The following is a 14,751-nucleotide window of genomic DNA, read 5'->3' as shown; positions in this document are numbered from 1 at the left end:
AAAAAAAAAAAAAAGGCTCATGGATTTTCCTGCCCAGGCTGGCTTAGAACTGCAATCCTCAGATCTCAGCCTCCTGAGTACCTAGGATTACAGGTGTGAGCCACCAGTGCCCAGCTTCTCCCAAGTTTTGTAATGAGTGATTTTGATTTCTTATACATATTTTATATATCTCATGTTCTCTATAATGAACTTAAGAACTCCGGAGGGGGTGGTGGGGAAGCATCTGTGAATAGGGGATGACAGGACCAAACACAGCAGAAATGACCACTGAGCGGAGTCTCAAAGGGTTAAATCCCCCGCAGGTTTGCTTCTCGAGATTGGACAGTCACCCAGTGCTTGGAGGTGGGGAAGCGTCCTGAGAAATGTATCAGGAGGTAAATTTGCTAAGCAAACCAAGGCGGCTGTGGCATCACTAGGTGATAGTCTCGCTGTATGCAGTCTGTTCATCGAGGACCCATAGGCATCTACATATGTGCCAGAACTAGAAGGCTGAGGTCAGAGGTTACCAGGCCACAGGGCTATGGCTGGGTTGATTTTATGGGTGAGGCTCATTGGCTTTTTACCATGTCATACTGGGTCTGACTGTGGAGGGAAGGTAGCATGTCTAACTTTGACCCAGGTCACTAATTCTCACCCTGAGGGAGAGAGCTTGGACCTGCTGTCATCAGAGAGCTTGAGGAATTGTCAATTCCAGGTGCTAGCTCCTTTGTGGAGAGCTCTGGTCCCCTGGCATGGTCCCTGCCCTGGTGTGGCCCCAATCTGACCGCCGAGGAGTTACTGATGGTGCAAGACTTGAAGCCAGAGCTGGGCACTGGTGGCTCATGTCTGTCATCCCAGCTACTCAGGTGGCTAAGATCTGAGGATCCTGGCTCAAAGCCAGACTCTTATTTCTAATTAACCACCAAAAAAGCCAGAGGGGAAGGCGTGGCTCAAGTGGTAGAGTGCCAGCCTTGAGTGAAAAAGCCAAGTGAGAGTGTAAGGTCCTGAGTTCAAGCTCCAGTGCCTAAATACACACACATGCACACACACACTTCAAGCTTGGAGAAGCAGGGGGTCAGGGGTGCCCTATTCTTTGTAGCAGTTGAGAACAGAAACAGACCTCAAAGGCCACTGGGAAAACAAGTGTCTCTGCCCAGCGAAAAAGGATCTCTTCCTTCTGGAACATTTTGAAATGGTCTGACTGTTCTGGTTGAGGTGTCCTAAGTGTTTGAGAGAGTGACTGCAGGCTCCTGTCCTCTCCCCAGGGTGCTGGCTGCTGGAGCACACCACCTCCGTATTTTCTGCCCCCCCCGCCCCCCCCAAGGCTCAGTGACTGCCACTACAACTCCAGTTTCCCATAATGCTGTCTGAGCCCCTCAGAAACTTTTGCTTTCCAGCACAAACAAGTCTCAGAGGCCTTGGTGCCAATGTGTCTCCTCAGGGTGGGGCTGGAGGCCCAACTCTGCCCCGCCGAGCAGTTGCCTAGCACTTAGTGAGGTGCACAGATTTAATTTTCCTTTCAAGCTCCCGGCTGAACTTAGCTGAACTTCAGGCTTCCAGCAAAGCCAGTGCATGAGAAAGCCTACCATGTCACTGCTGTTGGTGAACTTGAACTTGGAGGTCTTGGACCTCACTCTGATCCCCAGAGGGGCAGTGGAGGGGAGGGGATGGAGGCAGGTGCCCTGGACCCCTCTTTCTGATGCAGACTTGGTTTTGCCTTGCAGCCCACAAATGCATGGAAAGGAAGCCTCTCCGAAAAGCCCTGTGTGCTGCCCAGAGAGGCCAGACAGGGCCCCAGAGCCCCCAGACCACAGGTGAGCTGCCCCCTTCCCCCCCCAGCCAGAGATGCTCAGGGGGCCTTAATGGGGAGTCCAACAGCAATGCTGCCTGAGCCTCTTCCTCCCTCCCCACCAGCCTGTCCGAGTGCACTGGGACCTTGCAGAAGCCAGGCTTCTCAGGTTACCAGCCGCCTCCCTGCCCACCTGCCCTGGGGCCAACCTGGCCAGGGCAAAGGTTTGCATTTGGGTGCCACCCCCTACCTACTTGATTCTAGCCTTCAGCCTCAGTCAGGTCAGGTGAATGTGTTGAACTCCTGGAGTGAGCAAGCAAGCAGCCTAGCCGAGCAGCAGGCCGCTGGAGGAGGCCACAAGCCTGGCAGGCCTGCTGGCATCATGGCCCATGGCCCAGCCCCGGAGCTGTGAGTTTGATGCCTCCATCTCACCTATCTACCCCCATTCCCCCACAGCCTGCTCTTCCTGGAGCCAGGCATTAGGCTGGGGGGCAACCTGTTCCTGGGGGGAACAGGTGCTCAGCTCATACCTCCAGTGTCCTTCCCTTAATCCAGGAGTATCATTTCCCAAGGATGAGCTTTGTGCTCCTTAGTTGGCCGTGTTTCCCCCTCCCCCTCCCTCTCCCCCACCACATACACCAGAAGGCTTTGCTCCAATCTCTGCCCCAAGCTGCTGGCTCAAAGCCAGGGTAGAAGTGGCCCAGAGGACTGCACGGGCAGGACTCAAGGGTTCCTTGTGTGTGGAATGGGACGTTTCCTTTGCAGTCTGCACTGGCCAGAAAGCTTGAAGGGCGAAGAGATAAAGAAGCAGGGCCGGGAAGGGGTGAGTGTGCATGCGCACCAGGGGTTGCCCTGGGCTGCTGGTTTCAACCAGGGCTCCTTGGCTACCAGGCTTGTGGCAAGGAACCCAGGAGACCTGAGTGGGTGTTCCTGTTTGGGAAGGAGGGGTGACTCTCCTCCAGGGCTGCCTGGCATCACCCAGTACTACCAGGAACCTGGGCCTGAGCCCCTTCTAGATGCCCATGTTGTGCCCCATCCCCGGGGCTTTGGGGGGGTGGTATTATTTCTGGTCCTTTTAACAATCTGCTCTCCTGCAGCTCAGACTGGTTTCTTGTGTTTGCAGACACTGCTGAGTAAGTACAACCAGCAGTACCACAAGCTGTTCAGGGATGTCCCTTTGGAAGAGATGGTCCTTAAAGGTGAGTGGCTCAGGCTGGGAAGGTGGCTCAGTGGTAGAGCGCTTGCCTTGCATGCATGAGGTCCTGGGTTCAATTCCTCAGCACCACATAAGCAGAAAAAGCTGGAAGTGGCACTGTGGCTCAAGTGGTAGAGCGCTAGCCTTGAGCTGAAGAGCCGAGGGGCAGCACTCAGGCCCAGAGTTCAAGCCCCATGACCAAACAAGAAAGAAAGAAAAAAGTGAGTGACTCTGCTCAGAAGCCCCATGGTTTGTTTTATTTTTATGCTAGTGCCAGGATCTGAACTCAGGGCCTCCCTGTTCTCATTGAGTTTTTCTACTCAAAGCTGGTGCTCTACCACTTGAGCCACACTTCCCCTTAGGGGTTTTGTGGTGAGTAATTGGAGTGAAGACTCTCAGGAAATTTCCTTCTTGGGCTGGCTTTGAACTTTGATCCTCAGACCTCAGCCTCCTGAACAGCTAGGATGACATTGGCATCTGGCTAAGCGGTTCATCCTGAGCTAGCTAAAGTCCAAGCTTGGAGACCTGAGCAGGGGGGAATCTGCCAGGGCTTTGGGGCACCTCTGGGAGCCTGGGGGGCTGCAGTCAGGATGGTCAGGAGTGGAAGCTTGGATCTGGGATGAGGACAGGAGGGTCAGGACATCGAGTGCTAGGGCTGGGCCTGGTGAACATGAGGACCGGTTCCCAGGGTGATCTCTCACCATGGTCTCTCCTCCTGCGCCTGCCAGTGTGTTCCTGCGCCCTCCAGAGGGACCTCCTTCTCCACGGCCGTCTCTACATCTCCCCCAACTGGCTGTGCTTCCATGCCAGCCTCTTTGGCAAGGATGTGAAGGTAGTGATGGGGGTGAGCGCTACAGGGGCTGGGGGTGGCGTGGAGAAGCCCCAGCCTTGTGCCCTGTGGGCAGCCTGCCAGGCCTGCCTTCCCTCCGCATGCTAGGGACACGCTAAGCCTCCCATGGGTTGAGGGAGTAGCATCAAGATTTCCTATCTGGTATCTGGAACGTCATCCTTCCCTCTTCTAAACTCGGGGACCCCCTGGGAAGCCATTGGTGTAGCCCCGAGCTAGTTCAGAGCCCCCCCTCTTCCCACTATCTGAGTGGACTTCGCCTGAGGTCTCCTGGATAGCTGGGCTTATACCTGTGTGAGGATCTGGGGTGTCACATGCAGCCAGGGGCAGGGGGCATGGTGGGAGGGGGTCCTGGAGGAGACCCCTTCACGGCCAGGCTTCTGCAGGCATTACTCATGCCTGGCTTAGTGCCAGTCCTGGCTGGGGCCTGTGCAGGTACGACGGGAGCTCTGTGGTTGGGGGTGAAATGTGTGTGTCCCCAAAGGTGGCCATTCCTGTGGTGTCTGTACAAACCATCAAAAAGCACAAGATGGCCCGGCTCCTCCCCAATGGACTGGCTGTCACCACCAACACCAGCCAGAAGGTCAGCGAGTGACCGGTACTTCTGTCTGTCTCCCCACTCCCACTTCCCAAGGGGACATCATAGGCCTGTGAGAAGCTGGGGGCCGGGAATTCCTACCCGGGGGGGGTGGTTCTTACAGCCCCACACCTCCAGACAGGCTGCACTCCCCCTGCCCCACCCACCATGGCGACAGAGTAGCAAGCACCCCATGTCACCCTCCTCCCTGTTGCTTGCTCTCCCATGTCCCAGTACGTCTTCGTGTCGCTGCTCTCCCGGGACAGTGTGTACGACATGCTAAGGAGGGTCTGCACTCACCTACAGGTATGGGGCCTGAGGGGCAGGAGCTGGCCAGGGAGGTGGCTGAATGCTGGACCTGGGTCTTGGGGCGGGCGGTGAAGGAGATTTGGTGTTTCTCCCCAGTACGGGGCAAAGGAGCAGAGTGTGAATTTGGATGGCGTCTGGGAGCATGGCCCTTTGAGCTCCGTGGGCCCTGAGCTCCCCACGCCTGCACAGGTTCTCACTTTTGCTTCCTTAATGCATAAATTGGAGCATGTGGCTGGGGCCTAAAGTGGGGAAGAAGCGGAGCAGGAGTCAACAGCATGGGAGTCCAAGGAGGCCCATAGCCCTAGTCGGGCACGCTGGCTCACACCTGTCATCCTAACTACTCAGGAGGCTGAGGTCTGAGGATCAAGTTTTCAAGCCAGTCCAGGCAGGAAAGTTCTTGAGACTCTTCTCTCCAATTAAGCACCAAAAAAGGGGGGGAAAAAAGAAAAAGAAAAAAAAAAAGCTCAAAGTGGAACTGTGGCTCAGGTGGTAGAATGCTAAGTCCCCGGACGTCCCCCCTCCCCATTCAACGTCTGGGATCCAGCCTTCACTTGATAACAAGTGACTTAGTTGCAGGGAAAGTCATGTTGGAGGGTCAGGGAGCCCCCAGCCCTGATCTTGTCTTTCCCTTCCTCCATAGCCTTCCAGCAAGAAGAGTCTGAGTGTACGAAAATTCCCGCAAGAACCTGAGTGCCAGTCTCTGGTGAGAACTGAGCTCTGCTAAGATCAAGTACTGAGTACTGGAAACACCAAGGCTTCAGGGCCTCCCAGCAGGGGTCCCGAGGCAGAACTGAGGCCCTGGGCTGCACAGACAGCACCACACTCTGCCACGGGGGCGGGGGGGGGGTGCCCTGGACACCGTGCCATGCAGAGCTGTGTAGATCCTTAGCAGCTGTGCCAATGCTCTGAGCACAACAGAAATCCAGTTCCCAGGGCCTCGCCTGGGGTGCGTCTCATGCCGATAGGCGTGTGGGATCAGCCAGCCTTCCTTTGGTGGAGGAAGGAGAGAATGCTCTGGAGGCCATGACTGTACAATCAGATCTACATTTGCCAAGGTTCCAGTAATTTCTGTTGGCAGCAGGGGCTCTGAAGAGGCAGAGCTAAGTTTCTAGAGATAGGGGTGGGAATGGCCCCCGGGTTGAAGTGTGGTCAGGACTCACCAGCAGGAGAGAGAAGGTGCTGTTTTCGTGTGTGTGTGTGTGTGTGTGTGTGTGTGTGTTGATTTGCCATTAGATCTAATCTATTCCACTGGAGGCCGGCTGTGCCTCACTAGCATGGGCTCAGCCTAAGATCCCATGATGGTTCTTCCTGTGGGGGTCTTCAAAGGGCTCCAGAGGGGCTGATATCACAGCACAGGAGCAGATAAGACGTGTATGATTGCATGGTTTTTAATCCTCCCCCCTGTGTCTTGGCATCTGAATTGGCAGTCTCTGAAGAGAGCCTTGATAAGCCTGGCCTACTTAGGCTGGCTTAGGCAAGGGATGGGTCATATCACCACAAATTCTCCCGGCTTTTCTTCAGGAAGTCCTCATCCCAGAAATGAAGTGGAGGAAAGTGTGCCCTGCTTCCAGATCCCTGTCACTCCCAGACAACATCCCTCGGGCCTCCACCGACTCCACAGACAGCTGCTTCCCTTCCAGGAGCACTCCAGGGTCTGGTGAGTTCCAGCAGAGGTCAGAGTCTCTCCCAGCTCTGTAAAGGGACTCTTTGGTTCTTGTCTTTTGTACCAATCCTGGGGTTTGAACTCAGGACCTGGGTGCTGGGGCTGGTGCTCTACCACTTGAGTCTCCATCCAGCTTTCTGCTGGTTCACTGGAGATAAAAATCTCACAAACTTTTCTGCTCAGGTTAGCTTCAAGCCTCGATCCTCAGATCTCAGCCTCCTAAGTAGCTAGGATAACAGGCGTGAGCCACCAGCTCCTGGCTTAGTGCTCTTAAGAGTCAAGACCCAAGCAACTTCAGGGAGGGGAAAGGAGGGTCCTGCCTGCCCTGGGAAGATACTTAGCTGCTCTCCTCTTGCAGAGGACTCCATCTTTGAGAACGATGAGCTGCGGGAGGAGTCCACAGACGACCAGGCGCTGAGACTCTGGGATTCCCGGCTTCTCAAAGTCGTCTTTGTCATGTAGGTGACAATTATGATAGGAGGAGGGCAGACTGGGGGAGGGGAGGGAGGCATGGAGGAGGGGGGAAGAGGGGGGGGTGGGGAGTGGGTATTGCCTGGAGACCCCTAAGTTTGCCCAGGGTTGGGGAGGGAGGGGACTGGCAGAATTGGAGCAGGCCATCTGGTAGCTAGTGAGAAACCATAGTGAGCAGTTCCCAGAACCTGTGGCTTATCTCTGCCTGTTGCTTTGCTCCATTAAAAAAAAAAATGCGCCAGTGGCTCATACCTGTCATCCTAGCTACTTAGGAGGCTGAGATCTGAAGATTGTGGTTCAAAGCCAGCCCAGCCAGGAAAGTTCGTGAGACTCATATATCCAATAAACCACTCAGAGAACCAGAAGTGGCACTGTGGCTCAGGTTCAAGTGGTAGAGCGCTCGCCTTGAGCTGAAAAGCTGAGGGACAGCGCCCAGGCCCAGAGTTCAAGCCCCATCAACAACAAAAAAATGCTTTTTCACTCAAGTCTAGTGATCTACTTTGAGCCACGTTGCTACTTCTGCTTTTTTTTTTTTTTTGACAGTATCTTGCTATATAACCCAGATTGGCCTTGAACTCACATCTTTCTTTCTTTTTTTTTTGCCCTGGTCATAGGGCCTGAACTCTGGGACTGGGCGCTGTCCCTCAGCTCTTCAGCCCAAGGCTAGTGCTCTACAACTGGAGCCATAGTGCCATTGTTGGCTTTTTCTGCTTATGTAGTACTGAGAAATTGAACCCAGGGCCTCATGCATGCAAGGCAAACACTCTACCACTGAGCCACTTTCCCAGCCTGTGTCCCTGAGCTTTTTTGCTCAAGGCTAGCACTCTACCACTTGAGCCACAGCACCATTTCTGGCTTTTTGGTGGTTCGTTGGAGGTAAGAGTCTCAAAGACTTTCCTGCCCAACTAGCTTAGAACTGGGATCCTCAGATGTCAGCCTCCTGAATAGCTAGGACTATTGGAATGAGCTACTGGTGTGCAGCTAGAGGGATTTTAATGGCAGGAAAGACAGAGGTGGCTGGTCAGAGGCAAAATAGTTGTATGTTCCAGGGCTCAGAGGAAGGGCCCAGGATTCCTATGGGGCTGTGGGGATGTTTCCATGGGAACACATCTCAGGACAGGATCCCCATGGGACCTTTAGGAAGACTGATGCCCAGGCTCGAACATGGCTGCAATGTAGACTCTAAATTCCTCCAAATTCAGGCACAACTCAGTTCCCACTTCTATTTCTGCTTAGACCCCAAGTTCTTCGTAGAAGAAAGATTTACCTCCTGGCAGGGTGTGGTGGTCCATACCTGTAATCCCAACCTTGGAAGAGTCTGAGGTAGAAGGATCGTTCACAAGTTCCAGGCCAGCCTGTGCTACTCAGTTGAGACCCTGTGTGAAAAAACAAACAAAACACCATAACATGAAGGGTTCTGGTGCTCATACCTGTCATCCTAGCTACTCAAGAAGCTGAGATCTGAGGATTATAGTTCGAAGCCAGCCCAGGCAGGAATGTCCGTCAGACTCTTATCTCCAATGAAGCACAAAAAATGCTGGAAGTAGAGCTGTGGCTCAAGTGATCGAACACTAGCTTTAAGCAAAAGAGCTCAGGGACAGTGCCCAGGCCCTGAGTTCAAGTGCCAGAACCAGCACAAAACCAAAACCCTTCTAACAGCCTAAGCCCCTTCTTGCCCCTGTCCTATCAGGATCTGCCTGCTGGTTGTGTCTTCATCGTACTTGGCATTCCGCATCTCCCGGCTAGAAGAGCAGCTGTGCTCTTTGAACTGGGATGGGCCGGTCCCTGGGCACAGGTGAGGCCTTTTGGACTTGAGGCTGTTTGTCACCATGGCTGGACCTGACCCTGTTTGGGGGCTGGGGTGAGGATCCTAAGCATGGCTGGGCATGTGTCTAGGCACAATGAGCCCACCCAGGGGAAGGAAGACTACACTGTCTCTTCTCCTGTGTGCACTTGCCTTCTGGATTTTTCTCTGATCTGAGCATCTTTCCTGTGTGTAGGTAACAGTGGCATGGCCTTTGTCCCCACACTGTCTCCAAGAAGAACATTCTGGGTGCTAAGTCTTGCTGCTCCTATGCTGCAACAGAGTATGAGGAAAATATTCTAGATCCTTCCTCCTCCTCGTCTTCCCAGCTCTTCAAGATCCATCCCTTAATAAGTGATCTCAAGTACCCGTTTACAAATGAACTGGCTTCTACAACTGCTGGACTTCAAAAAAAAAAAAAAGATAGATGTTTGGGACCAGCTGAGGAATTCTGCACCAAGTTTCAGCTACCACTTAAATGAGAGAAAATAAAAAGTAGAAATGAGGGCTGGGAAGGTAGCTTAGTGGTAGAATGCAGGAGGCCCTGGGTTCGATTCCTCAGTACCACATACACAGAAAAGGCCAGAAGTGGCTCTGTGGCTCAAGTGGTAGAGTGCTAGCCTTGAGCAAAAAGAAGCTTAGGGACAGTGCCCGGGCCCCATGTTCAAGCCCCAGGACTGACTAACGGGGGAGGAGGGGAGTAGAAATGCACCTGTTCTTTGGAACAACCTGGCACACAGGCAGAGCCCTGGGGGCCCCTCATGGGTGAAGGCCATGTTTCGATACCTGTGAGGGAGTTCAGAGCCCTTGGGGGACAGAGGGTGGGAGGGATGGACAGAGTCCAGAACCTGAATTGCCTGTCCCTCATGCACTGTGCTCTTGGCAGGCCTTGGGGACGCGTTGTTCTGGAGCCCATGGGCTGGGGCTGTTGACTGCATGGAGGGCAAGCTCAGGGTTAGGACTCCAGCAAGAGATGAATCTGTGTGTGTGTGTGTGTGTGTGTGTGGTAGGACTCCAGCAAGAGATGAATCTCTGTGTGTGTGTGTGTGTGGTAGGACTCCAGCAAGAGATGAATCTGTGTGTGTGTGTGTGTGTACTGGGGCTTGAACTCAGGGCCTGGTGCTATTGCTTAGTTTTTTCTGCTCAAGGCTGGTACTCTGCCACTTGAGCCACACCCCCATTTCTGCTTTTTGCTAGTCAACGGGACCTAAGATTCTCTCATCCGATTTGTCTGCCCAGCCTGGCTTCAAACCGTGATCCTCAAATCTCAGCCTCCTGAGTAGCTAGGATGACAGCCCCCAGCACCCAGCTTGGAAATGGCGTATATGTTGCAAAACTGTGGTTCTCCTGTTTATGACAAACCCAGATAAGACTGGATGGACTGACGGGTGGAAGGCAGCTCCTTGAGCTCGACCTCGCTTCTCTCATCCCACTTCCCAGGACTGAGCTTCGAGCTAGCACCAAATCTGTATATCTCAGGTGAAACTCGGCGCTCGCTTCCCTGCAGTGCCACTGGAATGAATACCTTTTTTTTTCCCCCCTCCCTCGTCACTCTTTACCATCATATTTTCAGGGACAGAATCACCTTGCCCCAGCGCCTCCCCTCCCTGGTCTTTGCTGAAAGGTAGGGAGAATAAATCCATTCTCTGAGCCTTGCTAGTTTGTGCCAGGAGGGCCATACGAGATGCCAGGTTCTGCGTGGATGTGCCAACAGGCTGGCAAACCTTCTCTCCAGCCAGAGCTCAGGCTCAGAGAGGGCAGGAGGTGAGCTACAGGGTGGGTGGCTTTGGAGATGTGTTTGTGTGTGTGTGTGTGTGTGCAGGGATTGTGCTGTGGGTGTGGAGCCTGAGCCCTTGCGGGGTCCCTTGTCTGTCTCTCCCTTGTTCCCCAGCCTCAGTCCCCCTGGGACCACTGTGTGTTCTGTTTTGCTAATTTATAACGATGAGTATTTATACATTCCTGCTTGCTGGTGGACATTTTGCCAGTTTGGTTCAGCTCCCCTCGGCTTGCTCCTTTGATATCAGCCTTTGAAAACATTCTAAATAAATAAAAAACTTGATTTTTTTTTCTCCCCTCTGGCAGTATGGAAAGTTCATGTATCCCTTGGCTACTTACTAAAGGTACTTTGACTCACAAGCTCATCATCCAGGAGAACCAATGGTGTCTTGAGTACTCTGCAAACCTCAAAGGACTTTCGGGGGCTGGGAAGGTGGCTTAGTGGTAGAGTGCTTGCCTAGCATGCATGAAGCCATGGGTTCGATTCCTCAGCACCACATAAACAGAAAAAGCCAGAAATGGCACTGTGGTAGAGTGCTAGCCTTGAGTAAAAGAAGCTCAGGGTCAGCACCCAGGCCCCGAGTTCAAGCCCCAGGATGGGGGGGGTGGGGAAGATGTGTGTGTGTATGTGTGTGTGCGCGCGCGCGTGTGCGGGTGCACACACGCGCATGCCTGTGTATGTGTTGGTCCTAGGCCGAACTCAGGGCTGAGTACTGCCCAAGTTTCTTTTGCTCAAGGCTAGTGTTCTAAAACTTTTAGCCACAGTACCACTTCTGACTTTTTCTGTTTATATGGTGCTGAGGAATTGAACCCAGGGCTTTGTGCATGCTAGGCAAGCACTCTACCATTAAGCCACACTCCCCGCCCTGACACTTCCAGTTTTCTGGTGGTTAATTGGAGATAAGAGTCTCATGGACTTTCCTGCCTGGACTGGCCTCAAACTGTGATTCTTAGATCTCAGCCTCCTGAGTAGCTAGGATGATAGGCATGAGCCACCAGTGTCCAGCCATCTTTCTGTTAGTTTATGGGAGGAAAAAGTCTCTCTGACTTTCCTGCCCTAGCTGGCTTTGAACTGTGATCCTCAGATCCCAGCCTCCAGAGTAGCTAGGATTACAGGGGTGAGCCACTGGTGCCTGGCATCCTCAAAGGACTTTTTCTGAGCTCACTTAAACTTCAGACACAGGAGAAGTGAGGGCCACAAAGCAACACAGCCTCCACTTCTATTGGCTGGACCCATGAGAATAGGTCCCCATTTCCCCCTGCCAATGCCAAAGCAGTGTTCCTGGCTCAAACTTGATCAGGAATTAACACATACAATTCAAAGCCAGAAAACTCCGAGGGCCTTTTCTATCACTTATAACCTAGGGAGCCCAAATTCTAATTTGGGTCCTAACACCTTTTTTCTTTCTGCTGACAATGTCCCCTCCTGCTATTTTATTCATTCAACAAAAATTATCGAGCCCAGACAATGTATTAGCTCCTATCTAGGCGTGTGTGTGTGTGTGAACATGTTATGTGTATGTGACCCCCAAACAATTTTATATCTCATGTAAGTTCCAATAAATTTGTAAACAAGGTATAGTTACCTTGTGATTGTGTTTGAAATTATGCTTAGATTCCATGAAGGAAAGAAACAGTGAAAGCCAGATGCTGGCGGGCTCACACCTGTAATCCCAGCTACTCAAGAGGCTGAGATCTGAGGATCATGGCTCAAAGCCAGCCCTGGCATCAAAATGTATGAGACCTGTTACCCAGTTAACCACCAAAAAGCTAGAAAGGGGAGCTGTGGCTAAAATGGTAGAGGACCAGCCTTGAATGAAAAAGCCAAGGAAAAGTCTTCAGGCCCTGAGTTCAAGCTTCAGTACCAACACACACACACACACACACACACACACACACACACACACACACACTCAGGCCCTGAGTTCAAGCTTCAGTACACACACACACAGGTGACATTGGCTCATACCTGTAATCATAGCTACTCAGGAGACTGAGATCTGAGGATAGCAGTTCAAAGTCCGCCCAGGCAGGAAAGTCTATGAGATGCTTATCTCCAATTATCCAAAAACCAGAAGTGGTAGAGCACTAGCATTGGGCAGTGCCCAAACCCCGAGTTCAAGTCCCACAACCAGCTTAGAGAAAAGGAGAGGGGGGGGGAAGGGAGAGGGAGAGAGATTTGGCTTTAATTAGAGAACTTTTGAGAAGGGTCTGAAGAATGAGGAATCAGTTCGGGGAGGAGCAGGGAAAGGAATTTCTGGGAGCCGGATCCCTATCTCCAGAGCTGGGGTGGGGGTGGAGCCTCTGAGGAACAGCACTTGTCTACATGACTCAGGGACCTTAAACCAGTGAGAGAGTGGCCTCCGGAGATCAATGCAACAACATACACCAACCACACACTCCAAAAAAAAAAAAAAAAAAAAACAGGAAAGGACTTCAATGGACATTTCTCTAAAAGGGAAAAACAGCTGGGCACCAGTGGCTTATACCTATAATCCTAGCTACTCAGGAGGCTGAGATCTGAGGTCGATGGTTTGAAGCCAGACCCGACAAGAAAGTCTGTGAGACTCATCTCCAATGAACCACCAAAAGGCTGGAAGTGGAGCTGTGGCTCAAGTGGTAGAGCATTAGCCTTGAGCAAAAAATCAAGGGAGAGCATTGCACATACACATAAAATTATAAAGTGGCTGGTGAGGTGGCTAGGCTCAGAAGAGTTCGGGTTTTCTATGTTCCTGGGATGGCACAGATTGGATCAAAAGGTTTGAGGCTGGTAGGGTGACTTAGTGGTTGCTAAAGCTAAGTGTTTCCCCTTTGACAGGAAATAAAACACCTGGATATGATAAAAATGGACACTAAGGATGATCTGAAGAACTTGGAGAAATCAAACTAAGGTCTTCAAAATATTCTCAGGCATGCAATTACTTTTCTTACATTCAAGTTGAAATAAGCTAACTCTTGTGTGTGAGTACGCATACTGGGTCTTGAACTCAGGGCCTGGGCACTGTCCCTGAGTTCTTTTTTGCTTAAGGCTGGTGCTCTACCACTTGAGTCACACCTCCACTTCCAGTGTTTTGTTTTTTAAGTGAATGGGAGAGTCCCTCAGATTTGTCTGCTTGGGTTGAATTTGAACCTTGATTCTCAGATCTCAGCCTCCTGAGTAGCTAGGATGACAAGCATGAGCCATTGGTGCCTGGCTTGAAATGAGCTAAGTTTAATAACTTAGCTCATTTCAAGGGTCCTGGGGAGTTCTAGCAAAAAGTCCTCTGGCGATTGAGCTCAGAGGGGACTTCAGCCCAGCGGGGAGGTTCTGGAAATAAGACACTCCCCACCTGTCCACAACCCCACACAGGCAGCCATGGCCCTCACAACTAGTTGCGGACCATCAGGACATCTGCTACAGGTGAGCTCCTGCAGCCCATTTCCATGCTGCAATCCATTCCTAGCAGCTGGGGCTCAGAGCCTAGGAGAGAAACTTCTCTGGCTTTGCCTCAATCCTTAGTCTTGGCTCTTTGAGGAAGAGATGGTAATTCTTCCACTAGGTGGCAGCAGAGTCCGGCAAGAAGATTTCCTTCTCTGCTGTCAAGAGACAGATCTGGGTGAAAACAGGCCCAGGCCTCTTCCAAGTCCAGCCAACTGCTTCCCAGGGGATGGACGTCAGCAGGCTCAGAGGCCGATCCTTTCCAATGAAGCAGCTCAAACCCTGAATTCTTTGGCTCCTCTGGTTCTCAGGTCTGATGGTGGGAAGGCTGGGTGAGCAGGCAGGGATGAAGTGTGTATGTATGCTCATCAACTCAGGGACAAGGGCAGGAAGCTCAGCTGCTCCTTTGCGGGCCCCCACCCCAACCTCCTTGCTGTGAGTGGCTACTTCTTTCAGCACCCAAGTAAGAGACATCTGGGCCTGTCCGGTGTAATTTCAAGGTGGTAGCGGGTGCTCCTTCTCCTGCCTTACTCAGCTAACTTGTATTGGACCCCAGAGCAGAGAGATTTGATTGTGTATGTGTGTATATGCCAGTCCTGAGACTTGAACTCAGGGCCTGGTTGCTGTTCTTGTGCATTTTTGCTCAAGGCCAGTGCTCTACCACTAGAGCTGCAGCTCCACTTCTGGCTTTTTGGTGGAGATAAGTGTTTCATAGACTTTTCTTCCCTGGGCTGGCTTCAAACTATGATTCTCAGTCTCAGCCTCCTGAGCAGTGAGGATTACAGTTGTGAGCTACCAGTACCTGGCTGAGATTTGGAATTTAACAGTTACATCTGAAAGCAAAATAGAGGGAGGCCAGGACGCCTCTGGACTAAACCACCTAGAACAACAGGAGTGCCCCCCTCTGTCCATCTGACCCCCTG

General features: G+C 52.2%; 1 protein-coding gene across 2 annotated transcripts in view; it reads left to right on the top strand.

The window, feature by feature from the left end:
• The window catches only part of Gramd2 (GRAM domain containing 2), a 26,693-nt gene extending 17,515 nt beyond the window's left edge, over nt 1–9,178 (top strand). Inside the window, exons 2-12 of one of the 2 annotated variants that reach the window (XM_013012064.1) lie at nt 1,704–1,793; nt 2,534–2,591; nt 2,892–2,967; nt 3,692–3,795; nt 4,295–4,393; nt 4,622–4,693; nt 5,337–5,399; nt 6,218–6,353; nt 6,718–6,817; nt 8,521–8,625; nt 8,831–9,178. In XM_013012064.1, coding sequence (XP_012867518.1) covers nt 1,704–1,793; nt 2,534–2,591; nt 2,892–2,967; nt 3,692–3,795; nt 4,295–4,393; nt 4,622–4,693; nt 5,337–5,399; nt 6,218–6,353; nt 6,718–6,817; nt 8,521–8,625; nt 8,831–8,834 — 907 coding nt within the window. In that variant the 3' untranslated portion in view covers nt 8,835–9,178. Of the gene's footprint in view, nt 1–1,703; nt 1,794–2,533; nt 2,592–2,891; nt 2,968–3,691; nt 3,796–4,294; nt 4,394–4,621; nt 4,694–5,336; nt 5,400–6,217; nt 6,354–6,717; nt 6,818–8,520; nt 8,630–8,830 lie in introns of those variants that run through there. The other variant, XM_013012065.1, reaches the window with a different exon arrangement.
• The last annotated feature ends 5,573 nt before the right edge of the window (nt 9,179–14,751 follow it).

This window comes from Dipodomys ordii, unplaced genomic scaffold (assembly GCF_000151885.1).
Source record: "Dipodomys ordii isolate 6190 unplaced genomic scaffold, Dord_2.0 Scaffold15, whole genome shotgun sequence".
Classification (NCBI taxonomy): Eukaryota; Metazoa; Chordata; class Mammalia; order Rodentia; family Heteromyidae; genus Dipodomys; species Dipodomys ordii.
The sequence above is the reverse complement of the archived record's forward strand: the minus strand, read 5'-3'. Positions and strand labels throughout refer to the sequence as shown.